Source organism: Scomber japonicus, chromosome 17, assembly GCF_027409825.1.
Source record: "Scomber japonicus isolate fScoJap1 chromosome 17, fScoJap1.pri, whole genome shotgun sequence".
Lineage (NCBI taxonomy): Eukaryota > Metazoa > Chordata > Actinopteri > Scombriformes > Scombridae > Scomber > Scomber japonicus.
Window position 1 is genome coordinate 7,299,322 of NC_070594.1, and position 18,557 is coordinate 7,317,878.

The following is an 18,557-nucleotide window of genomic DNA, read 5'->3' on the forward strand; positions in this document are numbered from 1 at the left end:
GAGGAAGGAAGGAAAGGAAAGGAAAGGAAAGGAAAGGAAAGGAAAGGAAAGAAGGAAGGAAAGGAGGGAGAAAGTAGGAAGGAAGAAGAAAGGAAAAGAGGGAGGAAGGGAGGAAGGAAGGAAGGAAGGAGGGAAGGAAGGGAGGAAAGAAAAGAAGGAAGACGGAAGGAAAGGAGGGAAGGAAGAAGGGAGGGAGGAAAAGAGGGAAGGAAGAAGGAAAGAAGGAGGGAATAAAGGAAAGAAGGAAGAAGGAAGGAAAGGAGGGAGGAAGGACGGAAGGAAGGAAGGAGGGAATATGGGGGATGGAGGAAGTACAGACGGAAGGAAGGAAGGAAGGGAGTAAAGCAGAATAAGACGGGGTCTGCTAGATCTTAGTCTTCTTCTATAATATATAAATAGTTTACAGTAATACGTTATGTTTCATTTCCTGTTAATGTAGCATAGCAACGTTAGCCTTGACCCTTGACCCCTGACCCTCCTCCTTCTACTGGCTCCACCTCGCATCGCTAGTGAATCACTGTGAGATTAAACCTGAACTCTAAACATCCGGCGTGTAAATATCATGTATATCATATTCTTTAGTAAATACATTCTTTACGGCCCAACGTAAACACCCGGAGGAAGCGAGAGGCCGTAACGATGAGGAGCCCCGACCCACTGTGAGGTCTATAACGTTAAACTAAGTGGATCCAGAGGAAACTGTGCTCGATTTCAGACGAGCTCGATTATAATCACACAGGCTCCATCTGACAACGGCCAATAAAAGCACAAAGGATGGAAAAGACCCAGTACTCTGTTTTTTAAAGACAGGACTGACAAGAGGTTAAGTGTAAACTAAATGCAGGTTCACCAAACAACTGGGATCCAGATTTCAAAATCCTGGAGCCAAATAAACACGGCTTTGAATAAAAGCCAGACCTGAGTATGTGGAAACACTTTGAAAAGGTTTTTTTTTCACCTGCGTCGTGAGGTTTGCCAGATAGGATGACAAAGAGGAGAGGATTAAACCACAGGAGGGGATTTAACTATCAATTAGTCTGTTTTTTTCGTGTGAATGACAAAACTGTCATTATTGAAGCAGTAAATCTCACCTGAGTGGTTCAAGGTCGCAGATAGAAACAAAGAAAACAGCTCTGTGTTCGGGGTTCAGTCGGGTTCAGCGGAGGCCAAAGGGAATTAATAAGTAAACAAGATGCTATTTCATATTCAGGATCCCGTCCAGCGCTAACAGATGGTGAACATAAAGTTTACGAACCAGGAAGCTTACTGGGCAGCTCACACTAACCAAGCTCTATGAAACATTCATTGAGTGCTGTTTGACTATTTAAGCCTCTATAGACTAAAAGTTGATCCTAAAAACAGGGATGGAGTTATCTTTACCTTATAAGTTAAACCTGGTTTAAGATGAGAGAAGAAGAAATAATGTTTACATCCATTCACATCCCTCCTGTCATTTTTTGATTATTGCTACCTTAGTGCTGTCTTAACCCTCCTGTTGTCCTCGAGTCAAGAAAGGAAGGGAGGAAGGAAGAAGGAAGGATAGGAGGGAGGAAGGGAGGAAAGGAAAGGAAAGGAAAGGAAAGGAAAGGAAAGGAAAGGAAAGGAAAGGAAAGGAAAGAAAATGAAAGAAGGAAGGCAAGGAGGGAGAAAGGGAGGAAGGAAGAAGGAAGGAAAGGAGGGAGGAAGGAAGGAAGGAGGGAAGGAAGAAGGGAGGAAAGGAAAGAAGGAAGTAAGGAAGGTAGGAAAGGACAGAGGAAAGAAAGAGAGAAGGAGGGAGGGAGGAAAGAAAGAAGGGCGGAAGGAATAAGGAAGTAAAGGAGGGAAGGAAGGAAGGAAGGGAGGAAAGGAAAGAAGGAAGAAGGAAGGAAGGAAGGAAGGAAGGAAGGAAGGAAGGGAGGAAAGGAAAGAAGGAAGGGAAGGAAGGAAAGGAGGGAAGGAAAGTCTTTGGAAGAAGACTTTGGAAATAACAGTATGACAGTAAATTGTCATAAAAAAGTTGTTGTAAATGTCCTTTATCATTTGTCACTGAAGGTTTGGTGATTAGATCCTAATATATATGAACTGAGCCATTAGTTAAAGAGGAAAGAAACTGCTGAGTGTCAAAAAGTGGGTTGTTTTTTTGCTTTTTTAAAAAATAACACTGCTGCTCTTTGGAATCAAGCGTCACCATGACAACGAACAAGTAGAAACTCACTTAAGTAGCACAAGAAATGGAATGGTGGATGAACAGGTGATCATTGATTATCATCTCCATGGCAACTGAGCAACCAAGCCACAGGATGAGGCTTTTTTTTCCAATAAGTTGACCTCTATCTTGTTTTTTTAAACTCATTTTGATGTTATATTGTATGTAAAGCACTTTGAAACTGCGTCAGTGTATAAATTGTGTCACAAAAATAAAATAAACTTATTGTACTATATGTATTATAACTTGGTAATTGAAATGTAAAATTGTAAATGTATATTATCTTATGGTTACATGGTTTTAATGAAGCAGTGGAGACCTTGTTTTGAGTATGAAGTACCTTTCAAGTGCCACCGATAGTCGCTACATGCCTCAACTTTCTCTCTAGAAATACTGACTCATTCATTTATGACCTCAATCTCTAAATTCAGGCCCAAGTGTGCTGGTGGTCATTTCAGAAAGTGTTTGTGTCAGTCCAAGGTGGCGGGAGGAGGCAACACCCTTCACGCCTTATTTACACCCAGCCAACCATAAACCTGCAATTCTGGGCTTCAAACCTCCAATGAAACCCAACAGGTGACGTCACACCTCGCTACGTCCATCTTTATACTCAGTGTGTGGCTTCAAACTCCTGTTTCCTCTCATTTGTTTTTGTTTAAATTCGGCTACTGAAGGACTTAAGCTTAACCCTCCTGTTGTCCTCGAGTCAAGGAAGGAAGGAAGGGAGGGAGGAAGGAAAGGAGGGAGGAAAGGAAAGAAGGAAGGAAAGGAGGGAGGAAGGGAGGAAGGAAGAAGGAAGGAAGGAAAGGAGGGAGGAAAGGAAGGAGGAAAGGAAAGGAAAGGAAAGGAAAGGAAGGAAGGAAAGAAGCAAATAAGGAAGGAAGGAATAAGGATGGAAAGGAGGGAAGGAAGGAAAGGAGGGAGGAAGGAGGGAAGGAAAGAAGGAGGGAAGAAAGGGGGATGGAGGAAGTACAGACGGAAGGAAGGAAGGAAGGGAGGAAAGAAGAATAAGACGGGGTCAATTTGACCCGGGAGGACGACACGAGGGTTAAACTAAGCATCTCTCTTATGGATCCAATCTGAAGCTGAAGTCGATTAAAAGCTGATCTTACCTCCTGTGTGGGATTGGCCGCCGGCATGTAGACGATGCGGAAGTTGTCCACGGGGCTGCTGGGTGGCATCCAGGTGGCTCGGAAGGACTCATGGGTCACCTCAGACGTCACCAGGTTGGTGGGCGGAGCCAGTATGGTCTCTGAAACGGAGCAAAGACGAGCCAGAATGTGATCGGACATGTCGAATATTTCACACACTGTTGAACTGTGCCGCCACAAATCTGCCTCCTCCTCCGTCGTCATGGTGCCGTCTCCTTGTCTCCTCGTCTCCTTCTGACAGTGAAGCTGTGAGCTGTATATTTTAAGTCAGGCTTCCTTTGAAAATTTTTTTTCCCCAGCTGTGCTGTAAATAAGTTTTGTATTTCCTCCCCTTCATTCCTTTCCTCCCTTCCTCCCTCCTTCCTCCCTCCTTTGCTTCCTTCTTCCTTCCTTCCTTCCTTCCTTCCCTCCTTTCCTTCCTTATTCCTTCCTCCCTTCCTTCTTTCCTCCCTCCCTCCTTCTCTCTTTCTTTCCTCTGTCCTTCCTTCCTTCTTTCCTTTCTTCCATCCTCCTTCCTTCCTTCCTCCCTCCCTCTTTTCCTTCCTTCTTCCTTCCTCCCTTTCTCCCTCCTTGCCTTCCTTCTTTCCTTTCCTTTCCTCCTCCCTTCCTCCCTCCTTTCCTTCCTTCTTCCCTTCTCCCTTCCTCCCTTCCTCCCTCCTTTCCTTCCATCTCCCTTCCTTCCTTCCTTGACTCGAGGACAACAGGAGGGTTAAAATGCTGCGGTTTGCTAATGTAGCTTTGCTTCTCCTTCTGACAGTGAAGCTGTGAGCTGTATATTTTAAGTCAGGCTTCCTTTGAAAAATGTTTTTCCCCAGCTGTGCTGTAAATCAGTTTTGTATTTCCTCCTTAAACTGATTTACAGACAAAAATACTTTCAATGTGAAAGTTTCCATCAGATGTTTGGATCCCTGCTGCACCAGCTTTTGATCGTCTGGTGAAATAATCGAGATTGTCAGAAAGAAATGTACCAAATTTATCAATCTCTTCCTCTTTATCTTTCAATCTCTTCCCTTTATCTTTCAATCTCTTCCCTTTATCTTTCAATCTCTTCCCTTTATCTTTCAATCTCTTCCCTTTATCTTTCAATCTCTTCCCTTTATCTTTCAATCTCTTCCCTTTATCTTTCAATCTCTTCCCCTTCTTCCCCTTTATCTTTCAATCTCTTCCCTTTATCTATCAATCTCTTCCCCTTTATCTTTCAATCTCTTCCCCTTTATCTTTCAATCTCTTCCCTTTATCTTTCAATCTCTTCCCTTTATCTATCAATCTCTTCCCCTTTATCTTTCAATTTCTTCCCCTTTATCTTTCAATCTCTTCCCTTTATCTTTCAATCTCTTCCCTTTATACTTCAATCTCTTCCCTTTATCTTTCAATCTCTTCTCTTTATCTTTCAGTCTCTTCCCTTTATCTTTCAATCTCTTCCCTTTATCTTTCAATCTCTTCCCTTTATCTATCAATCTCTTCCCTTTATCTATCAATCTCTTCCCCCCTTTATCTTTCAACCTCTTCCCTTTACCTTTCAATCTCTTCCCCTTTATCTATCAATCTCTTCCCCTTTATCTTTCAATCTCTTCCCCTTTATCTATCAATCTCTTCCCCTTTATCTATCAATCTCTTCCCCTTTATCTATCAATCTCTTCCCCTTTATCTTTCAATCTCTTCCCCTTTATCGTTCAATCTCTTCCCTTTATCATTCAATCTCTTCCCTTTATCTATCAATCGCTTCCCTTTATCTTTCAGCCTCTTCCCCTTATCTTTCAATCTCTTCCCTTTATCTTTCAATCTCTTCCCCTTTATCTTTCAGCCTCTTCCCCTTTATCTATCAATCTTTTCCCTTTATCTTTCAATCTCTTCCCTTTATCTTTCAATCTCTTCCCCTTTATCATTCAATCTCTTCTCCAAAACTGATCTTCTCTTGTTATATTTCTTATAGTAGAATTTATTCCTGACTAAACTTTAACCTTTGTGTCGTCCTCCCGGGTCAAATTGACCCCGTCTTATTCTTCTTTCCTCCCTTCCTCCCTTCCTCCCTTCCTCCCTCCCTCCCTCCCACCCTTCCTTCCTTCCTTCCTTCCTTGACTTAAGAACAACAGGAGGGTTAAACATTGACTGCATGACTCCTCCTCTTCATCTGTCATCAGTCATTAGTTTCATTGTTCAGCTGTCAGAGAGAAGTGTAACTTAGCTGATAATTATGACTTTACGTGAAGTGGGGAAGGTTTATGTCGTCCTTCATAAACAGAGGAACTTTTCAAGCCCTGGAGCACCTGTAAAACTCACTGAAATCCTGCAGTAAAAATTGGAAAAAATGTCTGCTTGTCAAGTCTTAAAAAACTGGTTTTGTACTTTCTGAAGCCACAAAGTTTCCATCTGACCTCCTCTACCAGTAATTACTAAAAGGTGTAATTCTGACTCAGCGGCATTCAGAGACTAAAGGTTGTAATCACAGCTGCAAACAGCAGCGACCGGGCTGCAGTCAAAACACTTCGTCAAAGAAAATGTGTTCGAAACTCAACAATAGAGAAAATAAAATGTGAATGGATTCATTTATATGTCAAGAAAACATCGTGACAACTATTAATTCAAATGAATACAACGCCTCACTGATCTTAAGCCTCCTTGAAAATAAGTATTGAATCATTTTTTTATGAGGCTGGAGCAATCTGGGGGAACATTTTTACCAAATTGGATCATTAATCACGTTGATCAGAATCAACAAATGTGAAACAAATTACAACTAATTTCTGTTAAATTTGATAAATGTCTTAAAACATATATTGATTGGCCTATTTATTTCAAAAATTAACCTCACATTTCCAGCTCGCACTTTGCATGCATATCATATCTACTAATCTTCACATATCACATATCTATGACACTATCTGGACTCATTTCCTACCTGGACCCTTGACGCTGTTGCACAAGTTGTTGGAGAGTTCGTCAACTATGTCCACCAGGAACTGGAAGTCGTTGACGTTGTACATGTGAATCTCGTCAGGGTCGGAGGCGATGGACTTCAGCTCATTCTCGTCGGCGTTCTTCACACCTGAGAGACAAAAAAATGTCCCATCAGAACTGAGCTTCAAAATCAAGATGAAACATATTTATATGTAGTGTGAGTGAGGAGGAGTAAGTTAACCCCTCCTGTTGTCCTCGAGTCAAGGAAGGAAGGGAGGAAGGAAGGAAGGGAGGAAGAAGGATGAATGGAAGGGAGGAAGAAGTAAGGAAGGAAGGAAGGAAGGAGGAAGGACGGAGGAAAGAAGGAAGGAAGGTAGGTAGGAGGGAGGGAAGGAGGAGGAAGGGAGAAAGGGAGGACAGAAGGAAGGAGGGAGGTGTGAGTGAGGAGGAGTAAGTTAACCTTCCTGTTGTCCTCGAGTCAAGGAAGGAAGGGAGGAAGAAGGAAGGTAGAAAGAAGGATAAATGGAAGGGAGGAAGAAGGAAGGACGGAGGAAAGAAGGAAGGAAGGTAGGTTGGAGGGAGGGAGGGAGAAAGGAAGGAAGGAAGGAAGGACAGAGGAAAGAAAGAAGGAAAGGAAGGAAGGACAGAAGAAAAGAAGGAGGGAGGGAGGAAGGGAGGACAGTAGGAAGGAGGGAGAAAGGACAGACAGAAGGAAGGACAGAGGAAAGAAAGAAGGAAAGGAAAGAAGGAAGGACAGACAGAAGGAAGGAAAGAAGGAAGGAAAGGAGAGAAGAAGGAAGGAAGGAATAGAGGAAAGAAGGAAGGGAGGAAAGGAAGGAAGGACGGAGGGAGAAAGGAAAAGAGGAAGGAAATGAAGGAAGGAAATTAGGAGAGAAGGAAAGAAGGAGGGCAAGGAGGACAGATGGAAGGAAGGAAGGAAGGAAGGAAGAGTCAAAACAGACGGGGTCAATTTGACCCGGGAGGACGACATGAAGGTTAAAGATCAAAGTGACGTAGTAACACTTACCGATGGCGTAGAGCTCGATGCCGCTGTCTCTCAGCTTCTGTGAGTTGAAGACGATCTCGTCCTGGGACTTTCCGTCAGTGATCAGGACACCGATCCGACGGGATTCAGGACGCATTCCCACGTTGATTTGGAAGTTGTTATCGTGGATAAAGTTCAGAGCCATTCCTGCGTGACAGAAATAACAAAGTAATTACCAAAATAAAAGCATGCTCAATAAATATTCTATTTACTTGTCACACTTCTTGAGCAATTACAGCTTTGGAGGGTTTTGTTCTCTTCCGTCTGTACTTCCTCCATCCCCCTTTCTTCCCTCCTTCTTTCCTTCCCTCCTTCCTCCCTTCTTTCCTCCCTCCCTCCTTCTCTCTTTCCTCTGTCCTTCTTTCCTACCTTTCTTCCTTCCTTCTTTCCTTCCTCCCTTCTTCCTTCCCTCCTTCCTTCCTCCCTCCTTTCCTTCCTTCTTCCTTCTTTCCTTTCCTTTCCTCCCTTCCTTCCTTCCTTCCTCCCTCCCTCCTTCCTTCCTTCCTCCCTCCTTTCCTTCCATCTTTCCTTTCCTTTCCTCCCTTCCTCCCTCCTTTCCTTCTTTCTTCCTTCCTCCCTCCCTTCCTTCCTTCCTTCCTTGACTCAAGGACAACAGGAGGGTTAACTCACCTGTCATGGTGTTTCCTCCTTTGTACGGCAGGTTGGCGATGGCATTAAGAAGAGACTCCTTGGTCGGGTGGGCGTTCAGGTGCCACTCGGTCTTCGGATCTCCACTGTACTGAGCCAGACCTGCAGAGAAGACACAGACATGAGTAAAAAGACCAAAAAAAGACCTGAGTAGTTACACGAGTTGTATTATTAGAAGAGTAGTAAAACAGTAATACAAGATGGAGGATGGATGAAAACATTGCAGTAAGAGCAGGAAGTAGCAATAGAAGTGACATCATTACCAATCTGGACTTTGTCAGGTGCGATGTCAAACACGCTGACCATACGAGCGATGAAGTTGCGGATGGTTTTGAAGTTGATGCGGCCGATACTCCAGGAGCCGTCGACCAGCAGCACGATGTCGGCCATCGCAGTGGTCACACACTGATTGCCTGCAGAGAGAGAGAGAGAGGCGGAGGGGACGATAAGCGAGACTCTTGACACACCAAACGGACGCCCACCCGCCCGCCACGAGGGTCCGTTCAGTGATGAATGTGCACCATGAGGAAAAATGACAGAAAAATGTGCAACAGAGGATTTTTTTTTTTTTGAGAGACATCAGGGAATAGAAGGAGTACATCACAAAAAGTCTCACAATCACAAGTGGAAGATGTTTATACAGCAGAATGTATTACACAGCATTATGCAACACAAATTATTCACATTCATAACATATTGTGTAACAGCTGTCAAAATCTGCTCGGCAGGATTAACTGCTCTCTCTTCTGGGCCCTTTTTCTTCTTCTTCTTCTTCTTCTTCTTCTTCTCCCGTTTTTTTACATCCAGCGTTGAATCAGCCTTGTGGCCTTTTTTCGTTTCTGGCTGTCCTCTCCAACAGCCGCCGCAGTCAGCCTCTCTCTCTCTCTGATACTGTGATATATGAGGACTTCCTGCTTTCCCCCCAAAAAATGATACTGCCCATTCTTATTCCAGGCACCTGTTTGGGTGGAAAAACAGTTGCTTTCTTCCTCTTTTTTCTAGGATGACAAGCCCAGCGGATGCAGAGCAATTAAAAAGCTGGCCCCTGTGTGTGCAATTGAAAACAGGTTAGGAGACAATTGATTTAATTTCTTCTTTTTTTTTTTGTTCTTATTTAGCAGGCTGCAGAAACAGATGCTTGATGCTAAAAGGAACTGAGTCGGATGCTTGGCCACAGTCTGTTTGAGTTATACCACCGCCGGCCGGTAAACAACATGCTCATGTGTCCCTCCGACATTCATTAATAAAAACAGATGTCATAAACAGAGGCAGCTTTAAGAGGCATCTAATATGCTGCAGACGACTGCTGGATCCAGTGTCTCTGGGTTTGAGTCTCAGAAAATAAATATCCAGCTCGGTCTGACTGTGGTATATAAATCACTGGTGTTCTCCAGAAACCTTCAGCAATTCTGACTTTTGTTGTTTTTGCGCTCAGGCCAGGAGCTGACGTCGCCTCAAACACATAAAAGAAATAACGTTTGCCTTCCAATAATCGAGAAAACCATCGTTTTCAGATAACCTGACGTGTTCGGAGAAAAACTGGCCGTAAAAGTCACCGTGTCAACATTGAGTCAGCTAGTTCTTCTATCTAAGGACGTCACTTTCACTGAAACCTCTCATCAGATAAATCCACATTTGGAAAAAGCTAAATTTTTGACCCCGTCTTATTCTTCTTTCCTCCCTTCCTTCCTTCCTTCCATCTGTACTTCCTCCATCCCCCTTTCTTCCCTCCTTCTTTCCTTCCCTCCTTTCCTTTCCTCCCTTCCTCCCTCCTTTCTTTCCTTCTTCCTCCCTCCCTCCTTCTCTATTTCTTTCCTCTGTCCTTCTTTCCTACCTTTCTTCCTTCCTTCTTTCCTTTCCTCCCTTCTTCCTTCCCTCCTTCTTTCCTCCCTCATTTTCTTCCTTCTTCCTTCTTTCCTTTCCTCCCTTCCTTCCTTCCTTCCTCCCTCCTTTCCTTCCTTCTTTCCTTGCCTTTCCTTTCCTTTCCTTTCCTCCTTCCTTTCCTTCTTTCTTCCTTCCTTCCTCCCTTCCCTCCTTCCTTGAGTCAAGTCGAGGACAACAGGAGGGTTAAAAATGTCATTATAAATTAAATAATGACAGTGAATACACAAATATGATTTTATTCCCAGTGTTTCCTTCATGTGAATATTTAAGGAACGCCCCATAGCTGAGCGGTTACAGCTCATGTCTCATACTGGCAGCGTCCCTGGATTGAGTCCAGCATAGTCATACCCCTCTCTCCCTCTCCCTCTCTCTCTCTCTCTCCCCCTCTCTCTCTCTCTGTCTCTCTCTCTCTCTCTCTCTCTGCTTGTTTCCTGCCAGCCTCTACGTTACTGACTATCTACTAATAAGGGCAAAAATAATAATAAATTTAGGAAATGTGACTTTATTCGAGGCTTTCTACTCTTTATTCCACGTCTAATAATTCATCTGAATATTGCTGGAAACAAGTTACATTTTCTCACTTCTCAGTCCGGGTTTTCACACTTTGTTGAAATAAGAAGTTTTAAAAAAGGAATAAATCATTTAACGACTTGTTAAAAATAAAGTTTTTGCAACATATGAAGGATGCCTCGAAGCAGTTCTGCCAGACCATATGGACCTGTCAGAAAGTCTGGTTTAAAGCCTCCACTAAGCAGCCTGCCATGTGAGGAGAGCTGCTGTGCTGCTGCTGCTGCTGCTGCTGTTTAATATGTGAGGATCTGTGAGAGGAACCTCGGTGGAACATCCTGGCCCATTCCTCGCTTCGTGGGCAGTCGGTCACCGTGTCTGCTCCCCATTACAGCAGGAATTTCTGCTCAGGGTCAGCCCCTCCTCGGGGTCTTATGAAAAGCATAACATTTTCCTAGCCGCATGCGTCTCGATGGCAGCTAACACTCTGAATCATAAAATATTCTGTAATTGCAAGCAGAGCCCCCTTTTTTCCGTTTCAGACAACATAAAAATGGGAAATATTTACTTTTGCATGACCAAAAAAAAACATTTGGGCAGCAGATATTGAGCTCAGCAGTAAGTCATTGGGAGCTAATGAAGACGTATCTATGTGGCGAAACCATTAAAAGCTCAGCGAGTCATGAGGCGGCTGCCCACGCGCTGGCAACTATGTGAGCCGGTCTGGAGCTGCGTTCAAATGTCCAAACGGGCAATTCATAAATGTTAGTGTCAACACTCCAGTACATTTCTATTAAATGGCGTGTCAGTTAGCTCCAAATCAAACTCCAAACGAGATATGAGGGAGGTTAGCGAACACGGAGCCAAGCAGCACAAAATAATTTGTACTAATTAAATTCGTATGTATCTAATTCCAGTCTGCAACTCAACAGCGACAGTGATAGTAACTCCCTTCGACAACAAATAATTCAACTCTCTGGCACTGATCTCGGGGCGGCATTTTGAAGTCAGACCATTCTCATCTGCTGCTCTGAAACGACTTGGATCTGAGAGCGTCTCGTCTGCAGGCCTCTCCGCTCATAAGCTGCTAATACAGTGTAACGTACGGTGTGGTGTGTGGTGAGGAGTTATCAGCTTTTACCAGAAAGACCGGGATTAGGAGGCTCAGGAGCGTCAGAGAGAGTCGTCTTCTCCTCTCCGGACAGAGGCATGCTCTGTCCTCCATCATACATCCCAAATACTGCCACAGAGTACTTTGTTCCTGCCCTGAGGGGGAAAAGGAAATCACATAAACCTCCATTAGTCTTTCATAATCCGCATTAGAAGACTTTGATGCCAGACATAGTACATGAGTAAAGAGATTAAGATTGATTAAATTGTTCCCAAAGTCTTTCAATCAAACATGGATATCACAATGTTTCAACCACTCTGACTATTTTAGCAGCATACAGGCACTCTTTTGTTGATTTGGGTATTTTTGTGTTACCCAGCAGCTGGATGGATGTATTTTTTTTTTTTTTTTTTTTTTTTTAAATGACGGCTATTAACTCGTAACAAGAAAACTTTTACTGGATCTTCTGCAACTTCTACAGCTTTTACTTTTGACTTTGACTCAAGCATTCGACGTCCAAAGTGTTGACTCACGGCTAGTAATATGAAACTGCACACGGAAAAGTTTGTAAAAATCCAGGTGGCTTTATTAGCCTAATACTTTACAGATAATGGATTTGAAACTGTGTCAAAATGGTTCCTATTCCCTTAATGCAATTTGGTTAAATTATAGTGAGATAATCATATTGAGAATAAATTTCATGTTGAAAAATGTGAACACAACTCAGTAAGTTGCACAAAAAAAAATTATATTAGTAATAACTTGAAGATATTTTTTTAAGAGAATGCACATGTAGCTGCCTGAGCAACACCACATTTTTGAAAGTATGTTCAAAAATGTTCGCTAGGGTATTGCTATGTGGCCGATACTTTCACAGAGGCTGTGGTGGGTTGGCTAGGTGGTACAGTGTTTGGGGTGGTTGCTAGGGCGTTTCCAGGTAGATGCAATGTGCTTGCTCTCATGTTCTGGGTGGTTGCTAGGGCTGTACTAGGTGGTTGCTAGGGTGGTAAAGGTAATCAAAAAGGCATCATTCAGCAAGTTCAGGTGATTGATTTAGAAACATACTGTGTACCTGTGTTGTCTCCTTTACCCTAATCTTTATCATCTATATTTCTGGGCAATTCTCTGATTATGTCCTGGGTGGTTGCTAGGGCTACACTAAGTGGTTGCTAGGTGGTAAAGGTAATCAAAAAGGCATCATTCAGCAAGTTTGGTTAGTTCAGGTGATTTAGAAACATACTGTGTACCCAAGTTGTCTCCTTTACCCTAATGTGTATCATCTATATTTCTGGGCAATTATGTTCTGGGTGGTTGCTAGGGCTGTACTAGGTGGTCACTAGGGTGGTAAAGGTAATCAAAAGGGCATCATTCAGCAAGTTTGGTTAGCTCAGGTAATTTAGAAACATGCTGTGTACCTGACTTGTCTTCTTTACCCTAATGTGTATCATCTATATTTCTGGGCAATTCTCTGATTATGTTCTGGGTGGTTGCTAGGGCTTTACTAGGTGGTTGCTAGGGCTGTAAAAAAGGCAGTAAGGTAGTAATTAATGAGGAAATCTCACCTCAGTTCCTCGAGAACAATGGTGTTATCATAGGGGCCGACAAGCAGTTCCCCAAGGTCCACATCATTCCCAGATGGGTGAAACGTCACTTTGTATCCCCTAACTTCTCCCGGAGATGGATCCCATGTGACTCTGAAACTGGTCTTGGTGGGCTCTGAGGTCTGAAGGTTCCTGGGAGACTTGTAGGGCGACACTGAAATAGAAGAACCCGCCCAGAACTTCAGGACAAACTTGTGCAAAGTAAAATTCAACATAACTCCAACTCTTAGCCAGAAGGTTTCTTTTTTTTTTTTTTTTTTTTTTTTTTAAAGATCAGCCACACCACATTCAAGCGAGTTTCTCATTAGTCCATAATACAATTCCTTGAACCCGGTGTCATTCATTAAAAAGCCCAGTGTCATGCTGTGTGTTAGTAGTGCTAGCGTGTGATTGAGCATGTGTTTAACTGTGATTTTAGTGTTCTGGTGAAAAGGATGCCGCTTCTCTGCAGCATTGCAGCACCTGTAGTGTGAGAAATATTCATCTTAACAAGTCATTTAAACTTACAGTTAGACCTTAAAATCTTATTTTTGGTGGAGCAATGGGAAAAAAAAATCTACCACTTGGATGATAGCATCACATTTGTGTCCAAGACAGCATGACATGTCTTAAAATTTCTCCAGAAACAAGTGTCAATTTCATCAAACAAGCCAGGTTCCTCCGGTTGTTTCACAATACTGACATTAAATGTGAAAACATCCAGCTGAGATAGAAGTGAACTCATCTCGGTCCTGACCTTAAGGGGATTGTTTGAGTTTAGGAGAATTTTTAATAACTTAACCCAAAGTCATAGATGTCTTTTCTCTCTTTCTATGAATAGTTTGGAAGTAGATGAAGTAGTGAGACTGGCCAAGCTCTGGATGTCCATGCAGGCAAATATCAGCAAATAAAAATACTTGCTGACTTAGCATGGAGGAGATTTGAGGACACCAACAATTTAGTCCAAATTGAAGGATTTGCATAAAAATGTGATGTTATGGAGGCTTTTTCCAAACCTCAGAGAATAAAGGGTCAACAACGGGAATGATAGAAAAAAAATAGGCTCATCTCAGTTTTCAGGTTTTTGAGTTCAAGCCTGTTTGTATATAGCGACATATTACAAAAAGCCAAAAAACAATTTAGCTATAATCCCAAAAGTGCCTTTAACTCTAATGCAGGGGTGTCAAACATGCGGCCCGTGGGCCAGAACCGGCCCGCCAAGGGGTCTGCCCCGGCCCTCTTCCTGTCTTCTTTTCCTTCCTTCTTTTCATTCTTTGTTACTTAATTCCTTCCTTCCATCTTTCCTTCCTCCTTTTCTTCCTGTCTTATTTCCTTCCTTCCTTCCTCCTTTCCTTCCTTCCATCTTTCCTTCCTCCTTTTCTTCCTGTCTTCTTTCCTTCCTTCCTTCCATCTTTCCTTTGTCTTCTTTTCCTTCCTTCCTTCCACCTGTCCTGTCTTCCCTCCATCTTTTCTTCCTTCTTCTCTTTCCTTCCTTCCTTCCTTCCATCTTTCCTTCTCCTCCTCCTCCTTTTCCTTCCGTCCTTCCTTCCTTCCTTCCTTCCATTTGTCCTTCCTTCCTACCTTCCTTCTTTCCTCACTCCTTGACTCCTTCCTTCCTTCCTTCCTTCCCTCCATCTTTTTAATGATCCGGCCCACATCAGATCAAATTGGACTGTTTGACACCTCTGCTCTAACGGTATCCATAGTAACCTGAAATCACCGTGGCAGCAGATTCTTTAAAGTCTCATTCCACCAACAATAACGTTTTAAGACAGGACTGAGGTTTAAACGTCTTGGTTAAGATGGACATGTTTCTGCAGTGTTTCTCATAGGGTTGAATTATGGACCAACGTACGTGTCGTTCCTACTCCTTGCCTTGCTTTTCCTTCCCCGCGCTTGTAGATGGGGTGAACGGTGATGTTGTAAGTGGTCATGGCCTGCAGGCGCTTCATGACGGTCGAGGTGACGCCTCCGGGGATCTTGAGGACGACTTCTTTGCCTCCGGTAATGGGAGCGTACTTCAGACGGTAGTTGGCCACCTTGCCTGGCGCCGGCGTCCACGCGACTTTCATGGTGCGCTCGGTCTCGTCTGACACGGTCAGCCGTTTACCGTCAGCAGAGGCTGAAAACAAAGAGGAGATTTTTTTAAAACAGGATCCAGAGTGTAAGAGTGTAAGAGTGTAAGAGAGACCAACAAGAATTTAAAATGATGTTTTTGTTAAAGGTTAATATCTTTCGAGAAGAACTGTTTATATCGTCTTGAGTTTCAGTTAACCTTCCTGTCGTCCTCCCGGGTCAAATTGACCCTGTCTGTTTTTACTATTTGTTCCTTCCTTCCTTCCTTCCGTCCTTTTCTTCTTTCCTCTGTCCTTCCTTCCTCCTTCTTCCCTCCCTCCTTCCTTGTTTCCTCCCTCCCTCCTACCTTTCTTCCTTCTTTCCTCCTTCCTTCCTTAATTTCCTTCCTCCCTTCCTTCCTCCTTCTTTGTTTCCTCCCTCCCTCCTACCTTCCTTCCTTCTTTCCTCCGTCCTTCCTTCATTTCCTTCCTCCCTTCCTTCCTCCTTCTTTGTTTCCTCCCTCCCTCCTACCTTCCTTCCTTCTTTCCTCAATCCTTCCTTCATTTCCGTCCTCCCATCCTTGCTTCTTTCCTTTCCTTCTTTTCTTCCTTCCTCCTTGCTTTCTTCTTCCTTCCTCCCTCCTTTCCTTCCTTCTTCCTCCCTTCCTTCCTTCTTCTTTCCCTTCCTTCTTCCTCCCTTCCTTACTCCTTTCCTTCTTTCCTTCCTTCATCCTCCCTTCCCTCCTCCTTTCCTTCCTTCTTCCTCCCTTCCTTCCTTCTTCCTCCCTTCCTTCCTTCCTTCTTCCTCCCTTCCTTCCTTGACTCGAGGACAACAGGAGGGTTAACAAGCTCTTTCCATTGGTTCTATTGGTTATGGGCTGCTGAGGTTTCTGAACATGGTGACCAAATTACCAAAGTTTGGTCCAATGTGGCAACAAACACGAGCAATCAGCTGTTCAGACCTTGTAAACCACCAGCCCCACCAGCCCCCCCAGCCCCCTCAACCCCCCCCCAGCCCCCCAGGCTCAATGCTCAATTAGATACCCGTTTATTTGGAGGTAAAAATGGTAGGCAAAGGTGTTATTTACAACCAATAAATGGGTTGTAATTTTAAAACTAGCCTCCATTTTTCTCTTCAGGGTAAATTAGACGAACCTGGCCTGACTGCCTCTTGCACGCTGCCAAGTTGGAGCTTTTTTTTTTATTTATTCAGAGATCTTAGTAACTGCTTTGGTCTGTAAACTGATAGATAAAAATGAGTCATAGTCTTTAAATTGGACATTGCTATAGTCAGATACTGCCAAATGTATTCTTCTTATCAGTAGAGGGGGGGGGGAAAGCTTAACAGACTTAAATGGAAAATATTCTCATGCTTTTTCATATATTTAGGCTTTAAAATGTCTCAGTTCAGGATCAAAGGCTTTCAGCAGAGCTCCAATAAAGTATCAAACAACTCTACAATCAACATATTCATCATATTAGAGGTGGATGCCATTGACTAGCTGTTTGAGATTGACTATGAAGAAGTATTGAAGCTGGGAAATAGATGTAGAAAAAAAGATAAAAACCTGTGTTTGACTGTTAAGATATAAAGATGTATCTTGTCTACTGGTTAAAGAAATGTGTCAATAGATTAGTCTCAGTCTCCTTCTGTTCAATTGACCTCATTTTAAACATCATTCCTTCTACCATCAAGTCTTTAACCTTCATTTTTGTATTTGCCACTTTTTACCATACAGAACAGTCTAGTTTATATGTTGTGTGTGTGAGCAGCTCTGTATTGCGCAATCTCCTCCTTCAGACTAAACATCCATAATCATTTAATTATTTTCAATATATGCCACTGACTAGCTGATTATAATATATTAATTTGTTTGAGATTGACTATGAAAAAGTATTGAAGCTGGGAAATAGATGTAGAAAAAAGACAAAACCTGTGTTTGACTGTTAAGATATAAAGATGTGTCTTGTATAAAATAGATTTTCAACACTCAGTCTCCTTCTGTTCAATCCACCTAATCAAGTCTTTAACCTTCATTTGTGTATTTGTCACTTTTTAACTTTTTACCATACAGAACAGTCAGTTTATATGTTGTGTGTGTGTGTGTGTGTGAGCAGCTCTGTATTGCGCAATCTCCTCCTTCAGACTAAACAGCCATAATCATTTAATTATTTTCAATATAAGCCCTAAAACCAATTTATCCCTTGTTACTTTCAGGCTAAATGCGGTTTTCCCTTCATGTTCCTTCAGTAATGATTATGGATTCATCATAAATGCAGGCAGGCAGGCAGGCATCAGCTTCATGCCAGAACTAATTGGTTATGAATTAGGCATCAACCCAGAAGTGATTAATCGGGGAGGAAATGCTAACCACATTTTTCCTTTTCCCTCGAAAGAACTGAAGCCCTATAAAATGCAATGAGCTTATTCCGATGATTCTGCAATTGGGTTAAAAAAAAAAAAAAAAAAAAGAAAAAAACAAGGGAAGGGAATAATGTGTATATTTAATGATCCCAAGGAAAGTTTCTTGATTTCACTCGAGAGGTTTTGTTTTATTGGCGGAAAGAAACATGGCATCCAACTTCTTCTCAATGTGTTGATTGATTCAAGCGAATCTGTGAAGCTAATTCTGCTGGACGTCGTGTGCATCGAGGAACAATATGTACTAGCACGGGCTCGTTCGTTCGGTTCGTTTGGTTGGTTGCATGTCGTCGTGTTTTTTGGGTGGCCTGTCCGATCAATTCAACAGTCAATCAAAACAGTTTTTCATATGTAACAATAGACGATATAATTACAGTGAAATGTAATCCTGCCAACTCCTCAAAATGAGTCCCTTAAAAAGAGTTTATAGGAAGAGATACATGTGTGTGCTTTTGGGGTGGGGGTTGGGTGGTGGGGGCAGTGAGTTCATTTAGGATCATGGTGGCCTGAGGGTGAAACATCTTCCTGAGCCTGTCAGTGCTGGTCTTGGTATTGGGTTCTTTTATCCCGACCGCAGCTCGGAGGAAAAGGTGGTTATCCGGTTGGTTTGGGATTTTTAATGATTTTAATGATTTTAATGATTCTCCTCCTTTCCTTAAATCTTTAGAGCACCTGAGGTAAAGATCCTGTAGAGCACCGCATACCTTCCTTCCTTCCATCTGTATTTCCTCCATCCCCCTTTCTTACCTCCATTTTTCCTTCCCTCCTTCCTCCTTCCTTTCCTTCCTTCTTTCCTCCCTCCCTCCTTCTCTCTTTCTTTCCTCTGTCCTTCTTTCCTACCTTTCTTCCTTCCTTCTTTCCTTTCCTTCCTTCCTTCCTTCCTTCCTTCCTTCCTCCTTTCCTTCCTTCTTCCTTCCCTCTTACTTCTTTCCTTTCCTCCCTTCCTTCCTTCCTCCCTTCCTTCCTTCCTCCCTCCCTCCTTTCCTTCCTTATTCCTTCCTCCCTTCCTTCCTTCTTCCTTTCCTCCCTCCCTCCCTCCCTCCTTTCCTTCCTTCTTCCTTCCTCCCTCCTT

General features: G+C 42.9%; 1 protein-coding gene across 1 annotated transcript in view; it reads right to left on the bottom strand.

Moving 5' to 3' along the window:
- col12a1b (collagen, type XII, alpha 1b) overlaps window positions 1-18,557 on the bottom strand; it is a 214,510-nt gene that overhangs the window by 155,062 nt on the left and 40,891 nt on the right. Inside the window, exons 14-21 of the mRNA XM_053337464.1 lie at window positions 14,865-15,131; window positions 12,992-13,184; window positions 11,475-11,584; window positions 8,191-8,352; window positions 7,910-8,029; window positions 7,262-7,426; window positions 6,236-6,382; window positions 3,298-3,437 (exon numbers count right to left, since the gene is read on the bottom strand). Of these exons, the coding sequence (XP_053193439.1) occupies window positions 3,298-3,437; window positions 6,236-6,382; window positions 7,262-7,426; window positions 7,910-8,029; window positions 8,191-8,352; window positions 11,475-11,584; window positions 12,992-13,184; window positions 14,865-15,131 (1,304 nt within the window). The remainder of the gene's footprint in view (window positions 1-3,297; window positions 3,438-6,235; window positions 6,383-7,261; window positions 7,427-7,909; window positions 8,030-8,190; window positions 8,353-11,474; window positions 11,585-12,991; window positions 13,185-14,864; window positions 15,132-18,557) is intronic.